This window comes from Cotesia typhae, unplaced genomic scaffold (genome assembly GCF_013202065.1).
Source record: "Cotesia typhae breed Kobodo isofemale line unplaced genomic scaffold, CoteBio_Ctyphae contig_48, whole genome shotgun sequence".
Taxonomy (NCBI): domain Eukaryota; kingdom Metazoa; phylum Arthropoda; class Insecta; order Hymenoptera; family Braconidae; genus Cotesia; species Cotesia typhae.
The window spans coordinates 11863023-11883546 of NW_027423756.1; the positions used below are offsets into that span (position 1 = coordinate 11863023).

At 33.0% G+C, this 20524-nt stretch overlaps 2 protein-coding genes and 1 pseudogene across 3 annotated transcripts in view; 2 read left to right on the plus strand and 1 right to left on the minus strand.

Moving 5' to 3' along the window:
• Window positions 1–20524, minus strand: part of LOC141529394 (tyrosine-protein kinase Dnt) — a 144410-nt gene that overhangs the window by 35028 nt on the left and 88858 nt on the right. For both annotated transcript variants that reach the window (XM_074245898.1, XM_074245897.1), the window contains one exon: window positions 7595–7722. In XM_074245898.1, coding sequence (XP_074101999.1) covers window positions 7595–7669 — 75 coding nt within the window. In that variant the 5' untranslated portion in view covers window positions 7670–7722. The remainder of the gene's footprint in view (window positions 1–7594; window positions 7723–20524) is intronic.
• Window positions 14302–15148, plus strand: LOC141530164 (lopap-like; annotated as a pseudogene).
• LOC141529366 (uncharacterized) lies at window positions 15949–16786 on the plus strand. Its single transcript, XM_074245869.1, has 4 exons — window positions 15949–16071; window positions 16177–16304; window positions 16387–16557; window positions 16654–16786. Exons 1-4 carry the CDS (start codon window positions 15949–15951, stop codon window positions 16784–16786), a joined length of 555 nt encoding a protein of 184 aa, XP_074101970.1.

The window sequence follows — 20524 nt, forward strand, 5'->3', positions numbered from 1 at the left end:
TTAAAATTAACCAGAATCTAATTAAATTTTACTATTTACTTTTTTCAACCGAGTATTTATAAAATCCTTGATAAGATCAATGTTTTTCAAGTTGATTTAATTTAAAAATTTTTACGGATGGTATCAAACTTATTTTACATCTAAAAGTCAGTAATGAGATAGAAACTTTTACTTGACTAATAGGTTTAAGATAAATATTTAAGTTCATTTTGTACTATTTAATTAGAAACTTTTTGTCTGAAATTTAGAGCTCGGATGTGAATTTTAAATAACAATTAAATTATAGTATCAAAAATTATAATAATCTAATGAATAAAACGGATTTCATTGATAAAACTTTATCATGTAAATTTAAAAGAATTTAATATGAAAATTTTATCTCAGTTTTGCAAAGCTTGTATCAGAATCACAGATAAGATTTCAAAATTTACGTTATCAAAATTTTAATACAAAAAAAAAAATAATAAAACTGTTGAATAAAATATGAGTGATTCATGATCATATGCTTATGATAATCCCAGCGAATCCCAAAAAGTTTTTTTTATTCAAACTGTGCTAATAATCACCAAGTGGAATAAGACGAGCGCGTAAGTAACCAAGTAGAGTGTAAGTAAGGGCTGAGGGTCCCGCATATAGACAACTGTCAACTGAAAGACACTACTATGACCTCTAAAGCGGGAGCGGAGTGAATAAAAAGAGCCCGGTAATATCTTTTTTATCGAGAGTACGCCCCATCGAGTCCCCGTCACCGCTGGGGGCGACAGTATTACAAGTAATTGTCGCCGTAGGGTAAGTTAACTCTCTCTCTCTCTCTTTTTCCCCGCCTCTGTCTCTCTCTAGTAGTCCCTTACTTACCATTTGGCCCCCCGAGGCGTCGAAAACAGGCTCCCGCTCCAGATCTCGTCTACGGTTCTCCTTTGGCTTTTCCTCATCTCTTTTTTGGTCCCCCTCCCACCGGCCCCTTTAATTCTCACATGAAAAAGCCCAAGAGGAGGGCGCGAAAATTTACTCCACTGGAAAGTGGAAGGAACTTTCGTCTAACAAGTGGATGATTCACAAATCATCCCCAATTGCTGGTACTTCTCTTCTCTTCTCTTCTCTTGCTATCCTCTCTGTGTTGCTCGTATCGCAGCTTAACTTAGTTCTCCGGTGTCGCGAATAAGAGAGAAAACTAAACTAGACGTTACGAACTTTATTCGCGCCCGTATTCATTTGGCTCTTTTATACACTGGAGATAGACGTATATATAAGCTTACACTCAAAGATTCTTACATCTCGGCTCGAAAACACACATGTATAGATATACTGACAAACGCATTTTGATTTACCCTCGTACAAGCGCTTACAATCTCGTTAACGCTTCGACTCCTATTTAGCCGAACGTACTTGTAGTGCAGACTTAACTAGATCGTGACGATCTTCAATGTGGGAAAATTAAGGTGACAAGTGACTCACGATCCTCGTGTTCACTATTAGTGAGCTTTATCCGCTGCACAGTAGTCACAGATGTGACAATTGATGGGCAGAAACTTTTTCAGGGGTGAAACTATATTAAAGATTAATCTATATACTGGTGCCCCTATATTCATATGAACTAATTTGTTTCTCTTAGTTCTATTTTATCCGTGCCTGTCTATTAAGCAAACCTCACAACGACCCGCCCAGTGGTAATACCATTAAGTGCCTCAAATCGCTTTTGAAATATTTATTAGATAGTAAAGTAATTGACCAGTGATTGAACTAACAATGTCTAAATCATATTTTTGCTAAATTTACGATAAAAAATAATTCAGAGAAATTTAAGGGTTTTTTTTTTTTTTTAATTTATCTGTAGCACGTAAGATATATAGCGCAAAACAACGATTTTAAAGATATTTTTTAGAAAAATAAATTGGTGCATGACCAAAATGGCGTTTATATCCTGGGGATATAAACTCATATTCCAAAAGAAAATACGCTATAACTTCGATAATACGTTACGGAATTGCTGCAATCGGAGATCCCGAATTTTTATTTTTTTTTTTTTTTTTTAAGAAACTATGAAGTCGTTTCATTTCTACAATACGGTCAATTCAGTTCAGAATAAAAAAAAAAAATTACAGCAAATTTTTTCTCCAAATTGAAAAACTTGATGATTTATCAGCATAAATAAAAAATACAGTACCCATACTAGGATTGGTAAAATTTATACAAATATTATTAAATAAAATAATAATAGACAATAAAAATACACATCACATATCTACAGTAAAATTTTATTCCCCAAAAAAGTTGGACAATAAAATAAAACTAGCCTTAAATATTGAAATATTTCAGTACAGCAGAAAAATTTGATTTATCTGTGAATAAAAACTGTAATAAATCTGAGATATCGATAATATAAGATGTTTTGCACTTTCCAGTCTAGTACGACTGGGATGATAAAAAAAAATTTATTGACTTTGTTTATATTTTATCTTGCGTATCGTAAATGTATAAAATTATTTATCTAACCATAAAATGAATCTAGAGAATACTTGTTAGTAGGACGAAGACGAGGGTCGATTGTCGAGTTTAATTTTATTGGTTATGCTACAAGACACTAAAGTAATTGATTGATACGGGAGATAAGGATGTTGATGGGTACTAAGGCCGCTGAAGATTAATTGACGGAATGACTCAAGCTCATAAGTCAGGGCCATGACATGTTATGACTTTTGTTTATTAGGAAACTTTTAAGACGGCGCAAACGAGGATGACTCAGCCGGATAATCACTCGGGAAAAATCTTAGCGATATACATAAGAATACGCCACAAAACTGCTGAATGTTGCTCTGCTGTACAATCTTCTATCTACTCTGCCTACCTACAGATTTATGTGTCTTTTATAGATATATATTTATCAAGAAACAGCCATAGAAACAGAATAGAATAGAATAGAATGACATCCCTAGTTATCAATAGGGAGAATAAGAGAAATGGGTGTTCTGGTGGTACAAGTCGTAGTTGTCTGAAAATGTCTACAGGGGTTCTGAAAGTTAAGGATTGATCTTGATAAAGTCAAATAGCTTGTGACTCATTGCAGTTCGTGGAAGCTTTTCCGCTGGTACTTCTACTTTTGCTAGTACTTCAACTTCGGCGTTTGCATTTACCGCTTCGACGCCAGTGAATGCGCAAAGAGGAAAAATTTATCAAGGATCCTAGAAGAGATAGTATCGCCGCTGAATTGGCGGATGGTATCGGAGATAAACCAAATAAGAGAAACGGGCTAAAGGATAAATCAATGTGGTGTGAGTTAAAGCATGCCGACGTGCAAAAGCGCACATACTACCCCTTCCACCTTTTACTTTCCGAAGACGTGCTCGAGACCAAGAATTTGTGAGATCAAACTTGATAAACCGGGGAAACAAATCCCTTTAGTTTTTTTTTAAAAGATTTTTATCTGAGGTTTTTGCTTTGGTTTTTTACTTTTCGAGAATAATGCTGGGGGCAATGATGCAGAATAAGCTTTTTGCTGAATTTTCTACCTCTGAATTTAAATCCCCGGTTTTAGAAATTCATTTATTACTAAATTTGCCTTTATACTTAACACATTTAAAGAATTAACATTACTTTTAAAATGATTAATTATTTTAAATTAATAATTAATAATTATATTATTGTTTTTTTTTTTTTTTTTTTTTTTTTTTATAAAAAAAATGTCCAATAAGGGTTAATTTATTAAGGTAACATTTAATTATAATTTTTGAGATTAGTAGACTCGGGAGGAAAATAATTCAAACTTCTTCGGAGATAAATATCGTGTACAGAGCAGACTGCAGTATACTTGAGCGCTAAGTAAAGCCAGATTATACCTCGGAGCTTCTCCTTGGGAGCCATATTTTTATATTTCCCGAGTAGAGCCACTTGAGTGTTACAACAACAGACGACAATAATCGCGCCGATAAATTTATACAGAGCTAAGGAAAATAAAACTTGGATCGAAACATCGCGGAAAACACAGTAATAAAAGACGAGGCCGTGGCTGAAAGTGGAAAAAAAAAATATGATAAAACGAATCGGTACGGAACCCTCTTTCGTCTTGTCGCGGACAACGAATTGGAAAAAAGTAGCTAGAAAATAAAATAAAAGATAAAATGAACGCGAGTCACTCGGAGATTACCATCGGAGAGTGCTGCGGTGCTCCGGGATTTGAGTTCTGAGCATCTCTCCATTTCTCCTGTCGGACTAACGAACTCTGCTGGAACGAGGAATCCCACAGATAACGGGATGGAAAATGCTCGGATGAAGCTTCAAGCTACCCGACTATCCTGGGTTAGTGGTATGAGAAAAACCAGGTCCACCGAGTAGAGGTAAAAGAGACTGGAGAATGAGGATATAGATCTGTTTCAGTGCAGCGTAAGAGCAAAGGATAAACATTCGGCTGCTATCGTTGCTCTTCCAAACGTCCTCACAAATGCTCTATACATATGTAAAGAAAGGAGTCTCTATGTATGTATGCATGAGCCTGCAATTGCCATTTTGACCCGACTCTCTCATCGCCTCTGCGCTTCGTACGCCCGGAGATATACAACAGATCTGATCGAAATTTTCTGAGTGGGCCCGGAAAATTAGAGTAATCCAGGAATTCCGTGGCCAAGATATAATACGCTCTTCCGTTTATTCACGGTCGGAAAGTCGCAAATGCATTTGATTCCTCATATAGCTTTTTCCCCTTTTATTTATAACTTTTATAAATTCGCTGATATCATTACTATCCGAGTTCCATACTTGAAATAACATTTATTCTACCTTTCTATTGAAAGTTACGCGATATAACGTAACGTGATATAAAAACTCGGAATATAACCCGCATAAATATTTATTACGATAATAGGTTTGAAAAATCCGGTTCGAATTTCAGAAATTGAATTTATTGTAAAAAAAAAAAAAAAATAAATAAAGAGGAGATAAATTTTATCAGCAAATACGCAATAATTTTGAGTTAACGTTAATTTAATTTTTATCGCCTAAAGTCCGGTGAAAAAAGGTGAAATATATTTGCCCTCGTATTTTATAATTCGTAAAACCATTATGGGATTATAATAATATACTTTTATGGCTACCGGGTATCGGTATCAAATTTAGCTCGCGGTTTAGCCGGTAAATTTAGGTAAAACCGATACTTATGGATCTATATATATATATATATATATATATATATATACATCAGTTAGGGAATCGAAAACTAAATCTCGCCGTTTACGAGCTTCCATTCTACTGAGCTTCTCTGACCAGATCGTATACAATCCTACTCATTATTTAACCATAACTCCAGTGTCACGTCGTTATTCATTCTATTATATCCTCGAAATTCCTCGGCTACTAAATAACGAGCTTTTCGTATAAATTTAGTCACTTTCTCACTTGAGTTCACTTCTCGCATAATAAACTCATTATACCGATATTTTTTATCGCAGCTACTATTATTATTGGCTATATAATTACCAATTTTCTCAGTAACTTTACAGAATTTCGATCTCCGTTAAAACTTTATTTTCTAAAGTTGGATACTTACAATGTCACAACAGTTAACTTTTCCTTTTTCTCCTCTTTTGTTTAAAAAGTTGCCCTCGCCCTTAAATACCTCTCGTTGATTTTTCTTGTATATAAAACATTTCAATTATCACTCCCTTTGAGTCCTCGAGCAAATTCATTTTTTTCTCCCTCATCGACTTTCCCCATCCCATCTCCATCGGCGACGCTTTTCCATCATTTATTTTATTTTTTTCTTTTGTATACTTCTGGCATTCTCCTTCTTACACTTTAACGGTTTTCATCATCTCCTCGCTCCTAACTTTCACTTGATCATCACAAGGAGGAGAATCCACGCAACAGACCCCGCGTTTTCCTGATCCCCCACTTCAGCAAGTTCTTTGCCGAGCATAACCAAAAGAGCCAGCTTGTAGCGCAGCGTCAATTTCCTTGTCGTTTAACGTCTGATTGAGGGCAAAACGGAAGAAACGAATGGCACATTTACGTCGCGGAAGCAAGACAGACATTCAGGAAGGAGAAAGGGGCCCCTGGGGTTGACTGAAAATAAAGGGAATGAGAATTAAGGCTCGGTTGAAAGTATACAAGTGGAAAAGAGGTATCTGAGGAAATAGTAAGAGTAAAGATGAGAAACCGAACTGAGGGATGAGGAAACAAGGAAACAAGGGAGGACGGCAGTAGGTTCTCTCTTCACGCTGGCGTTACCAGAACGTTTGGTTTCCTTGACGACCGTGGCGTAGTCGGGAGCAGCGGATGCCCCATCTCCAACCTCAACCCCGAAACTAAACCACCGCCACGGCTGTTTGTATTTCATATTGATAGAGTATTGATACTCCCCCTCGAAGAGAGACCGACAGGTTTTACTAACCACCCGATCTTTCGCTCTCGAGCTCTGCTTTGCTATACATACACTCTATAATGCTGTACAACACACACTTTCACGACTCTGGTACGTAACACACTAACTATAACTACATATACGCGTTAGCCTTCAATTTCAGCATCACAGCCCCTCAACCGCTCACAGCCTTCTCCTCATCTCCAGTCTTTGGCAGTCTCCAATTTCGAATCTGTATCGAATAATCCTGACAAGGGCAACACCGTCCTATCAGCTGTCAATAAATTTGGACTTTTAGGCCAGCATTTAGGCTCCTTCAGCGGACTACTCTTGGACTACTCTTGGACTACTGAACGACACAAACTTTTAATGTACTATTGTCATAGTCGTTGTCACGTGTTTACTTTGTTTTCCATTGTCACGAGTGTGTTAATGCGAGCCCCTGTTTTATTTTTTTTCTTCATCCCCCTCACACGATACTTTCACTTTTCACCCCTCTGTATATTCCTACCATGTGTATATTAGTCTATATATATATATATAAACATATAGATATATAGATACATGTGGATTTGAATGACCCGCGAGCTCTATTTTTTCGAGGGGACGATGTGATTTCACGATTGTTTATCTCGGCTCAATTTGGGTTTGAGATTTTTGGGGATTTGAATTCTATTATTATACATTTTATCAAGCTTACGCCAGACTATTTTGATGAATTGATATTTTTGTTTCGTAAATAAAAAATAGCGATGCGTGATATATGATGTGTGATGCTACTAAAAAAACAAAAAATTTTATCGCGTTAAAAATTAATGATGGATTAATATTTTAACGGATTAGGTTTCGGGTTAATTTTTTTGGCTCGTTAATAATAATGAGTATGAAAATAAATAATAAATGTATAACAGAGTTTCATAGACGATTATGTAGTTGCGAAAAGTGCAATCAACCGAGCCCGAGTTCCCCTGAGAGCACTCGTGACACGGCCCTTAACACGAGCCAGAGCCTGCGAGATCTTCACCCACCCTCTATTACTCGTCCTGCTAACAACATAAATCCGAATTCCTAACGTTTTATATTGCCTTCTTATCTTCGCATTATTTTCTCAATCTCTTGAATCTTGATAGCGAGCAGCTACTAATATAGCTGACCCCCCAGCTCCCAGCTCCCAGCTCTGACTCCCGGCTTGTGAGTACTAACTACCGGATTATTGAGTACATTTATTATTATGTAGTTACTTACAGGAATGCCCGCCAAACTCTTCCAAGAAAATTCCAAGTCTGCAATGTTCGCTGGAACGGGAACTACAAATGACATTGCGTATGCATTCACTACGCCCTCTCGCACGTAATACAATTCGGCTTCCAAACCTGAAACAATTACGCTTAATTAAATTCATTTATTGAACCTGAACGAAGAGCTGTTTACGCTTTTAATGCTCATGAATAATTAACAGCTAGATCAATTTAATAAATACAACAATAAGAGTTAATTTATTTTTTTTTATACTAAAAAAAAAAAATATCTCATATTTTTATGAGATAATAAAAATTCCAACGATAGATATTACTAATTGTTTTTCTTATCTCTTTGCCGGTAATTGATTCTCGGCTTATCTGTTTATGATTATTGTTTTGTAATACAATGAAGTTAATAATAACAAAAAATATAAAATGTTATTGTTTGAAAAAAAGTTTGAGTATTATGTTGAAAAATATATTACGAGGATTACGCTCCTAATAGCCGATAAACTTTTTTTTCACAAGAATCTAAAGCTGATAAGAAAAAAATTAGGTTGATCCATTAAATCTCCGGAGAATTATTTTTATTGTTAGTACAAACATACATTTATATAAACAGACTAATTTAGTTTTTTATTTTTGAATAAACTTTTTTATATAAATAAAAATAAAAATATTTGTAAAAGGTCTTTTTGATATTTTTTCTAGGTCCATAAAAAATGTAAGCCTTAAAAAAAAATTTATTTTCGATTGAAAAATACGTATTTTATTTTGTTTTTTCACTGACAATAGACAATTATTTGGTCTAGAAAAAATAGAAATAAAAATAAGTTAAAAGACGTTTAAATATACATGTTATGTATGATAAATTGTTCGGGTAAATTGCTGTAGGACGTATTCGTTTTATCCCACGAAATCACAGTGGAATATCCGCAGAGAGAATATCAAGTAGAAATTTAAAAGGTACGTTATGTCTAGATATAAGGTGGTAAGGCTCGTTGATGTTCGTGGTAGCTGAAGGCTCCAGAGACAGGTCTCGACGAGAGAAAGAGAAGGTGTCTATTTTGAGAGGATGAGTTTATGTATGTAGAGTACGGCGGGTAGGTATAAATGACGAGAGGTGTGCTCATGAACCATCGCCCTTTATGTAGTAGCTATCAGTGGCACATCCGGTGTGTCTGGTCTTTTCACAAGTGCCAGTCTCACCAGCCGAGTTGTTCATCAAGGTGGAACGGGATTTGTGGTGCCGATCAAGCGAAAATTTCGCCAAACCAAGTGCGAGAAATATCTAAGACTGAAATACATCTCAATGTTAGAGTACAGAGCTGAATTTCGTACAAGAAATCTCGGATGAACATATGAACATATGTATATGCACGCACATGTTATATGTGCTTATATTATACTCTTGAGTGTCTTCACGAGTGACTACGCAATTCGATATCATGATTCGCAAACGTCGTGCTCTTGTAGATCTGCGACAGTCAGACATCAGACATTTCTAACGCCTTTGGATATATAAAGAGACAGGTTTAAAGAGGAAATATTTCGGATGGAAAAGAATTGGGATCCCGTGTGGACTTAGTATATTTTTTTTTTCTTGGAAATGTTTCGCCCGTAAATGGCAACAAGGTGAATGGAAGCACGACGAATACGAATCTAGTGCTTGAAGTAGCATTGCTAACCAACGTGTATTGGATACGCTACGGTAGTAAGTATACTAGGTAGTGGTATAAGCTCGGCTCTGTACTCCATACTACTGCACTGGGGATATTATATAGGTAATACTGCACTGGGGATATTATATAGGTAACACACTTCTTGTTCGGTGTACTGAGACGCTCGCTGTCGAGCAGAAAATCGAGTCTGACTTTCCTGGGGGCTCGACTACTGGAAATAGTATTTTATACGTATTTATATAATATACATCCAATTTGGATTGGGAATAAAAAATATTAAAATATCGTTCCATAAAGATAAATTTTTTTGAAGATTTTATTGTTGAAATTTTATATATACTTTACATTTATGTACTTTGATTTTTTGATAAAAATTTATTTACTTCAGTATCTATTGAAATTATTTCTTTAAATATTAATATTTGGATATTAATTTTAATAATTTTTAAATTAAAAATTAAAAAATTATTTAAATAAAAAATAATAATTTATAAAACTAACAACATTCAACGGTTCAAAATTGATAATAAAAAATTATTTATTGACCTTCTTAATTTTATCAATACATAATTTTACTAACGACTCTCAATTGGATCTAATTTATTTTCTTAGATTGTAATTTCGATGGAAAACTCTTGTACTAAAACTGTTTTCACAAAGATATTTATAAAACCCACATTGTGTGGTATATATTAAGCTAAAGCCACGTTAAACATTTTAGTACAACAAATATTATGACAAAAATAGTATAGACTCCACTGAGAGAAAATAAATCAATGGAGTTGTGTCTCTTGCTATCGATCACTCTCAGAACTCACAGGGTTGCCGAACAGCCGTCAAGTGTAAAGACATTGGGGTTACGAAGGTCGCTCACACTAGCATATAAACCGAAAGTGCACCGGAAAGCCATTAAAGAAAGTATTATCTACCTACTGCTCTCAAGTATATATAATAATTCCGATCAGTCTTATTCAACGAGTCTCGCGGGAATATTTCATCTTTGTTCTTTTATTCTATTCATTTTTCCTCTCGGGTCTCTCTCCTTCCTTTTATTTTCCCGGTTGACTTTTTTTCTCAATATAACAGGGTCCATCCTATATAGATAGGTATTCGGTGTCGGACGTCATGCCATCATCGACTCCACGTGCTGGATGCGGCTCCACTGCTAAGTAGAAAATCGTGTCTGGCGTATGAAGAGCTCCTGCCAGAAGCAGACGACGCCAACTGTTAATGCCAGTACCAACTACTCCTACTGTGACTATTATCATCATTGTTATTATTAAATTATTATTGTTATTATCGTTATCGTTATCTAAGGATAGAATAGAGTACAGAGAATTCCTTATACATAATCTCACGCGCAAGCACATCTAAATAGCGGGGACACACCGCTAGCCCGACTTCACACTGATAAGCAAACTCAAACTCTCAAGAGGAGAGAAGGAAAACAGACTCTGGTGCACTATTCGAGACACACCTTTACTCCAAGGCATTGGGTTGTGAAACTTTGGTAAAATTTCCTTGGCACACCCTGCGACATGCTAATGAGGTGAAATTAGCATCGGGGGATTTTACTAATTCGAAGACGATGTACACACGTGGCTCCGGGGTATATATGCCGTCAGACCACCCACCCTCTCATCTCGACGTCGGAGCTGAGCACTCAGCCGAGAGACTAAACTTTCTCAAACTGTTGCCTGACACTTTTATTTCAATTTAGAAATAACATAACACGGATAAACTTTTCTTAAACATCTTAAATACTTGTTGTTGGATAACTAACTTTCAAGATACTTTCTGTTACCGTAATTAGGCTGTCTAATAATGTTTGTTATTTTTTACGGAAAATATTTCTTAAATTAAAGTATTAATTGTGTTTGAAATTTTATAGTAAGCTACTTTTTTTTATCAATTTTTGATTCTAAAATTTTTTATTATTTTATTAGCTATAAAATATTCTAAATAATTTTAAAGACCTTCAAGCAATCAACATAAAATATTTTCTTATATTTTTAATCAATTTGCAATAATTTTAAAAAAATTTTAAAGAATAAAAATAAATAGATAACTTTAATTTAAAATTTACTATTTTATATTGTATAAACAAACGTAAGATTAAGTATCTTCTGGAGCAAGTATCTATATATATTCGTCTCTAATCCCTCGGTAAAGGCTAAACGGATCTTTACGACATCGAGGAGACTTCTCAGGGTCTCCCTCTGGCTGTGGCGTGTGTCGAGGACACATCTAAACACAATTTACAAGAGCGTATAGAGCGAAAGCAAGCGAGTGGGTGAGTAAAGGAAAGAGCGTGTTGTAAGGTTGAGATCGTAAGGCCGTGGGGGCCATCAAAGGAGCTAGTGGTAGTTCGATAGGGGTTAGGAGCCAAGGTAAATACATTAAGGATACAACATCCTGCGGGAGAATATCCTGTCTAGGGACGAGATTCGATGCGGCTCTGCGGGCTACTTTACTTCGGGTACACTCTCTTCTACACTCTCTGTCGCTCGCGATATTGAGGGATGAAATTTCTAGGGAAAACTCTCGACGCAACTTTTACCTTTATACCCGCTATTTTTATTTCATACATGTACATAACACTCATTTACAAAAAAAAAAAAAAAACAAAAAAAAACATATACTCCACAGAAGGATACAAAGTTACTGAAAATTTTTCCATCCGGCAATTTTTTATTCGCTCCGCTGAACTTGAAATTGAATCGTCCAATTTAATTTCTCTCATTCACAAAAAAAAAAAAAACAATTCATTTAATTTGATATTTATTTCTACATGTATCGCTATAGATAAAAGTCCTCTTTATATAAATATATCTGTACTACGTACTATGGCTTTTATTCATATTTTTATCATTTAAAATAATAAAACAAAAATACCACAGCCACAAAAGCTTTTGTCCATAAATCTTTTTGTCGGACGTCCCACTTTCATTAGGTGGAGCTATTTTTATTTTTATCACTATTTATTTTTTATTTTTATTTAGCAGTAGAAAATAAAATGAAGTAAAATAAAAATAGTTTATTTTAAGTAAAGGTAAGATGGAGAAAGAGATAGGATTATTTGTCTTTACGACACAGTATGTACGTGAGGAGTTTACCAAACACGAAGGTACCATATAAAAAATACCTTCCGTGGAAAAATCGTTTATCACGTTCGATTAGAACTGAGCTTACCCAGTTCTCCAATTAATTTCAAGGATCGCTTTTTTACTTTACTTAACCTTATTTGTTTTCATTTGCAGCTTCAGGTTAAGACAGTTTCAATCTGCAAGGACAATCACGACTCATTTGTTGCACTTGAAAAACTAAATAACCTTGTTTTCTTTTTCTTCTTTCGTTCTATCTTGTAAACACTTTTGCTTCCACTTACGACCCCACTGGGTTTCACTATCGAGTGCTGAAGAGTTTTTCTCCATTCAGATCAAAAGTACATTTGAGAAAAATAAAACTTTGAGGAATATCGCCTTAAAAACGACGTAAATGATAAAAAAAAAAGATACCGATTTTTTTTTTTTTTTTTCCGGTGTAAATTATTGTCGCCTTGAAAAAGGCTCCAGAGTTTTTTTACGTCACTAATTTAGGTCTTTGTTATGAATTTATAAGTGTACTGAGTGTACCAAGCACATGCCGATGATGGGGCCAACGGACGTAAACCAGATTTTTTACGGGTTAACATTTTTATGTTATTTTATGTTGTTTTTTTGCGAACTGAGTAAATAGTAAAATGACGGAACGAGCTGATGGAAGGAGACGGATGAGGGATGAGATAAAGAGCGAGGGGAGAAGGAGGAGAGAGCGGAGAATCTCAAAAAGGAGCAAGTAGAATGTATTGTTTTCACGGAGTGGTTCAGCTGGAAGAGCCCGTGAGTTGTAGAGAGATGATGTTTGTCTTTAATTAAAATCAACCCATTTCCAGCTCGCGATTCCGGCGCTACCCTTCGTACGAGGAATACCAGAGCTCGAGCTCGGGAAGAAGACACTGTTTAAGAGTAAGAGACAGACAATGGAGAGGCACTACTTTGTCAAGTGGAGTTCTTAATATTCAATTATCTCGGCGAGCTTTTAATCATCAACACAATTTTCTTCTCTCTCCCTTACTCCCACTTTTGGGTCTTTTATGTTGATCGTGACACTTGTTTGTTGTTTGTTGTTTTAATAATGTACTGCAGCTTAATTAATTAATGCTTACCGTGTACGGAAAACCACAATTACTCGTCACAAAAAGGTAATTAATAATACCGCCGGCTAAAATTATCATTTTCCTCAGCCACAAGGGTTAATTATTTATTTATAATTATAATTATTAAAGTCAGGGGTTTACTTTTAGCCAATTGACTTCTTTTAATTGATTTTTTCTTAGAGTATTGTTAAGAAATAATAATAGCTGTTATAAAAATAGAAATGGAATTTATGATTTTGTTATCGTTAATTTTTTTAACGATTAAAATGAAAAAGTAATTAAGATTTGTTATTGATACTTTATTTTTTATGCTTCTAATAAAATTTAAGATAAAAATTTTGAAATATAATAATTGGATATTTATCAATTATATATTAAAGAAATTTGAGAAAACCAACCCTCATATCAAACATTTAATTTACTATATCAATAAACTTTTAAAAGTAATATCAATAAACTTTAATTATTTTTTTATTATTTATTATATAATTATTCAATATTCTGAATATTAAATAACTGAATCTTTACTTGCAATACAGTTATCAAGAATTTACTTCTCAAGAATAATCATGATACAGTGAAAAAAAAATACAGTAAAATTTATAAAAAGAAAAAAATTAAAAAGCAATCCGAAATATCCGACTTTAATTGTTATTTTTTTTTTTTTGTTATTAGTTCATATACTTTAATAGTTTCTGAAGCCTAATTATTTTCAACCAATAAAATGTAGATTCCCCTACTTTAATTTTGCAACCTGAGTATAAATGAGACAGAGCGTTAATCCACAAAATAGTTATCAAAAATTTAATTCTGAGGAATAATCACCGAATTATGAACAGTTTCATAGTTATTTTTGGCATTATCGTTGTTGCGTATGGTGAAGATCATTCGTCGGCTTTACGAGATGGACCATGTCCCCATATCAAGAATGCTTTATCTTTTGATATCGCTAAAGTAAAAAATATAATTTTTTAATTCAACTTTTATCGAAAAAATTTAACTCAATCAATTAATATTTATGAAAATATTTGTTAAAGTTTTCCGGAAATTGGTATGGAGCCAAATAAAATTCCCTTGATATTCTCGGCCGTGTCGATTGTTCTTTACTAACATTGCAACGTCATGGTGCCGACCAATGGGCTGTACTATATTCTGGAATCTCACGGAAGTAAATAGATGTTGAATAGATTACTATTGTACTATCAATTCCTTGCACTAGTATAATTTTTTCTGGTTAATTAAATTATTTAGAACGAACGAAAGATTATCAGTTACTGCTACTGCCAAGATTGTCGACCAAAAAACTACCATTGTAAATTACAACACTAATTCTTCGGTACCATTAGTGAAGACGTACTGGGTTATGAGCACAGATTATATCCATAAAGCCATTGTTGTCAGTTGCGAACAAATACGATCTCAACAGTAAGTTCAATAAATAATCAGTAATTGAATACTTAAATTTTAAATCATTTTTTGTCTCTCTAGCCAATTACAGCTTTGGTCGAACAAAAGAAGACCCGAAGACTGCTCAAGCGATGATGATGAAGAAGATCTAGCAAGTGCAATGAAATCTTTGGGCATAAACGAAATCATGACTCCAATTAATCAGTCCGGATGTGTTTACTATTAAGTTTACTATCAACTTAGTACTGCTTTACTTTATAAATTGTATCAATTGCAAAAATTGACATCGTCAAAAAAATAAATATTTTAAAATATAACTTTAATTGTTTTTCACACAGATTATTTCCGCAATTTTTTTCTTCTTAAGAAATTAAAAAATATATTTCAATTTTTTATTATTAGAAGTAAATATTATATTTACATATTTTTTATACGAAAGTAATCGCAATAATAATAAAATGAATTTTCTATAGTATTATTTAAAAAAATTGAGAATGTATAAAATAACTTTTGAGATAGAAAAAAGAGCAATTAAATTAATAATAATTATTATTATTGTTACTTTTTTTGCTGATATATTATTTCAACATTCAGCTTTAGTTAAAAATTCCGAAATAAAAATTTATTAATTAATTAGTCGATTATGACAGAAAAACAATTCAATTTTTATCAAAAAACAAAGTAATTAAAGAAAAAAATAATAGTGTTGCAAAGTATAATCTCAACGACTTTTTTTATCAATTATCGAAATAGGTTCTAAAACTTAATTAATTTTTTTTGACATTAGTTACTTCAATTAAAAAAATTGATATAGATTAGTAAAGAAAAAAAAGTGCTCAAAACTTTTAAAAAATAAAAAAAAAAGAACAAGTTACGAATTTAATAGTTTGTGTTTCTCTTCCATCCAATTCTATTTCGAAATATTCTAGTAATAACTACCGCATGGTTTTTTCGCCCAATTGAATTCGCGAATCCCCTTCTGCAGTCGTATGAACATCCGAATATAAGCCGAGGATTTTCAAGTCACATTTCAGTTCTCAAAAATATTTTTTGAGGAATAATAATCGAAACATGAACTTCTTCATCGTTATTTTCTGTGTTATTGCTGGGGCTTACGGTGAAGGACAGTCACCGTCAACAAGAAATTATTCATGTCCCGGGGTTCCACCTATGCCGAATATGGAAGTTCCCATGGTATGCGTTAAAAATTTAATTTTAAATTTATCTAAACGGCTTTTACTAAAATTTTTTGGAAAAATAATTAAATTAGACATTTTCACGATAAAATAATTATTTTAGCTTAATGGTACGTTTTATGGATGTGAAGAGAGTGCTACCAATTTTCCTGACTTGAGTTGCACCTCACTGGTATTGGTACCCAACGGCCCCAATGGCTGGTCTTCAATCTTTTCTGGATTTTCAAAGAAGTAACTTCGTATTCTAAATTCTATTTTCACATTATATAATGAATGATAATTAATATAAATATTTATCTTCTCGATTATTCAGAACTGGTTACCTAGAATCATATACAGCTGCATGTACTGTAAATGAAGAAAAACATATAAAAGTAACTTACAACTCATTGGTTGAAACTACATTCATTTTGAATCTCTGGATTTTGTACACTGACTATAAATCCGTCGTTTATTGGAGTTGCGACCCTAACGATCCTGAATCGTAAGAACAATTAATCAACACATAAGAATTAAAATTCTTTCTTTTTATTTAAATTTTTACCGCTGATATTTTTTAAATAAATTTTTAATTTTCTAGAATTCCAAAACTTTGGATGCTCGCAAAAGATCATAGTCAATGCTCAAATTATAAAGAACGTTTTGAAACCTTAAAACAGCAGTTGGGCCTCAACATAACTACGAAACCAGTTAATCAGAATAATTGTTATTAAATAATCATCAGAGTCATCAAAAATTTATACATACAACATATTGAGATGTAAAATTATGTCAACAATAAAAAAAATATGAAAAAATAATGTTTTATAATTAAAGTTATCCGAAAAATATAAATTGGTGTTTTTATGTAAAAAAAAAAAAATCAAAAAAATAATCTTTTAGTTGAAATAAAATTAAAAAGGCTAAATTTATTGTTTTATTTTTGAGTTAAATAAAAAATCGTAAAGCATTCAGAAAAAAAAAACAAATATTGTCGTGGCTTTGAAGCTCTATAACGATTTCATAATATATTAAAACAGACTCCGAACAATCGTGAAACGAACAATTCACACATTCGACATAAATCAATCGCCGATGAATGCCATTGAAGTGTCAGAAAAGCCCGTGAAACGAATAAAAGAAACAAAATAAAATGAAATGAAATAAAATTATCTGCAAAAAACGGTAGGATGTAAAATAAAATAAAAACTTGAGAGTGAAAAGGGAGGTAGAAAGTTAAATTGTTAGACGACAGAGACACAAATGAAACAGCGCAGTGTTCAGCTAATTATCGTCAAGTTTGTTCTTTCTCTGACTTACAAACGTCTGCGTCGATAGACCCTTTATAGCCACACATACTGGTGTGTGTGTGTGTGCGTGTGTGTGTAAAAGACTGTATAACTCGTTAACGTGTATAGTACCGCTGTGGTATTACTTGACAGTCGGCAACGACAATTGCACCCGACACCTACGATTTTCTGCCCGTACAATTCAAACAACTGAATATTTTCTCTCTTACACTCCTTTCAACAACAATTCCAACACTTTTCTTTATTCTTCCATACTATGTTCAGATTTCCAACGAGAAATTTTTCGTGTAATTACACTACCATTAAATAGAACAAAAAATTATGGGTTTTTATCTCTCGAACGCGTACCTCGGATATATATATATTTTTTTTTTGTTAATAATCTGGTAGTTAAGTTCATTATTACACCCATTTTAACAGACACTGTAAAGATAAAACAAAAATAAGATTTTTTTTTCTTTAATGAAATAAAATTTGTAACATTGAACGCATGTACGTTCTATTAAAGTGGCTTTTACGAGCTGGTAATAACAGTCGGAAACAAAGGTTGTTACAGTGGATATAAAAATAGTTAGATAAAAAATAAAAAATAAAATGAGTGAAATGGGTTCAAAGGGAGTTAAATCTACAGATGCTGGTTTTTCCACAATTGTTTACTCCTTTTATTTTACCTTACATTACTGCCAGTTAAGAGAAACCGTGTATAAACTAGTGAAGTAGAGGTTTAATAAAAAGAAAAAAAAAAGTAAAACCAATGGTTTGAGAAAATTGTGGTATCGAAAGAGTCTTCTATAAAAGAGAGAAATAGAAAATATACGAGCGTAATTGAATTAACGAATAATAGCCCAAGGTATGAGCTGTTAAAAATACGGGCTCCATTGTTGTATGCTTTTAGAAACTGTGACTGACATTGACGGTATAGACAAATATTTATAAACGGATTGAAAGGTTTAAAAGTAATTAATTATTAAAGAAAAATCAGAGAGCTGGTATTTTTCTCAGTAAATAATTTATCGGAATAAATAGAATAAAATTTAAAATTTCAATAGACATGAAGCCCGACGTTTAAAATTATTTCACGTGAAAAAATCACGGTAAAGACTCAGTTTATTTTATTTACTTGGCTGGGTGGGTTGTTTTGCTTAATGTAGAGCTAAAGGAAGAGTAGAGTAAGAGGGTAACATGAAAAAAACTAATTGTGGAGTTATTGAATAAGATGTTATAATGGTACTTGAAGTACGAGGAGTTTATTTTTACTTTTTAGTAAGATTTAAGGGAGTTTTATCCTATTCCTTGGAATGTTAAATGTTGAATTGAAGGTATGAATACAGAAATCGAGAAAATGAAACAGCAATGAGCCTGTAAATAAGATAAACCTGCAAGCTTGGGGGAAAATGCTTTAGCATTACTTTCCTCGTTTTACAAAAAGTATACTAAAAAAGATAATGTAAGAATCAAGTGAAATTAACAGCTCAGACTGTCGTCTGAGATATTCAGATACATAACAAAATTCCAAAAAGCGATTCTATGAATATTCACAGCATTAAAAAAGTATATCCATTATCTGGAGATTTGAGCGTCAAGTTGAGAGTTAATAAATAAATTGTTTAATAATAAAAGGTTAAATTTAAGACGAGATCAGTCTTGAATCTTGAGAACGAGGACTAAGCCTACTCTCAACTATTTATACTATCTGGCATTTAACTTCCCGCTCCTCGCGGACTTATTACGGATACTTGGGGAGACTTTGAAGACAGAGTATATACCTGGTTCGTCTTTATACCTAGTACGGCTACCTTGCGATTACTTTGGCTCTTGCTCATATTCTCGTTCAGCGATTTTAGTGCCAAGCAAACTCGATTATATCATCTTCCACTTTACTTAACTTTTTTTCACTCTTTTATCAATGCTTTTTTTTTATTAATATTTTTTCAATAACGCCCGGAATTTTCTTGCTTGATTGAAAATTTAAAAGGCCAAACGAGAAATCAATTTCAATTTATTTATTTATTCACAAAAAATTAAGAAAAATATCAGACTATTTTTATTAATTTTTAAATAGTTGAATTTAAAAAAAAAAAAAATTTGAATTAAATTTCAAAGCCGAAGAATAAAATCAATCGATACGCCAATTCACGCATTACCGGTCTGAATTATATAGATATAATATATATATATACAAATTTCTTAATTAGAGACTCGTTGGCAATCACGCGGCGTACTTGGTCTTATCAATATCGCGTTTAAGAAGGAATTTTTTTATTGAAAAACTGACGAGGTTATTTTTTTTTCTCATTCTTTATTTCCCCGATGACTCTCCCGTTTATTTATTATTTTATTTTTATTTTTATTTCCAGCCCAAGCGACAAAACTTTCCGTAATACAGTATTATAGTTGAGTGGAAGAGCTAGGGACAACAAAAAGAAGCAGACTCAGCAGAGAACCAAACTAGGATGAGAATGAGAGTTCAGATGAGGACGCCGATAGATAGAAGGATAGGACAGAACAGATGACGATGAAGATGATTGAAGCTTTGCTTTTCCTCGGCACGCAAACTGCTCAATATTTATTAACTCCTCTGTGTGTTATGCAGTGAATAAATAGCGAAAAAATTATAAATAAAAAAAAAAAAAAAAAAACATTTTAAATTATCATCTCAAGCAGACAGAAACCGTCGGGAGTTGAAGATAAATATAGAACGTAATTACAAAAAAAAAAAAAAATAGGCGACGTGAGAAAATATAATTTTTTTTAGTTCATATTCATTTTATTATTGATACATTTTGATGCGCAATCCCTGGGGTAATTGCATTTTAATTAAATTAAAATTCATTTTCCATTCCCGTGATATTTTTCCAATAAATTCAACCGCAAATAATATAAATAAACAACTTGGTGGATTAAATTAAATCAAATTGTGATTATTTTAGTGTCAAGTATTTTTTAATCGATCGTTATGAGTTGTGTCATAATTTATTATGTCAAATCTCGCGAATGTAATAAATAAATAAATACATAAATATTAAATGTATATGATGGCAGTAAACAAAAAATTTTACGAGCGAGAAAGTTAACGAGATACTTAGTGAATAAATTTAAAGAAAAAATAAATGAAAGAAAAAGTAGTTTATACCGTCACGGGACAAGAAACTCAACTCTCAA

Bases quoted from the DNA above. Each gene is read 5' to 3' on its own strand.
- LOC141529366 (XM_074245869.1), top strand. From the start codon at position 15,949: ATGAACTTCTTCATCGTTATTTTCTGTGTTATTGCTGGGGCTTACGGT. The intron at 16,305-16,386 runs GTAACTTCGTAT...TCGATTATTCAG, and splicing joins TTTTCTGGATTTTCAAAGAA to AACTGGTTACCTAGAATCAT. The intron at 16,558-16,653 runs GTAAGAACAATT...TTAATTTTCTAG, and splicing joins GACCCTAACGATCCTGAATC to AATTCCAAAACTTTGGATGC.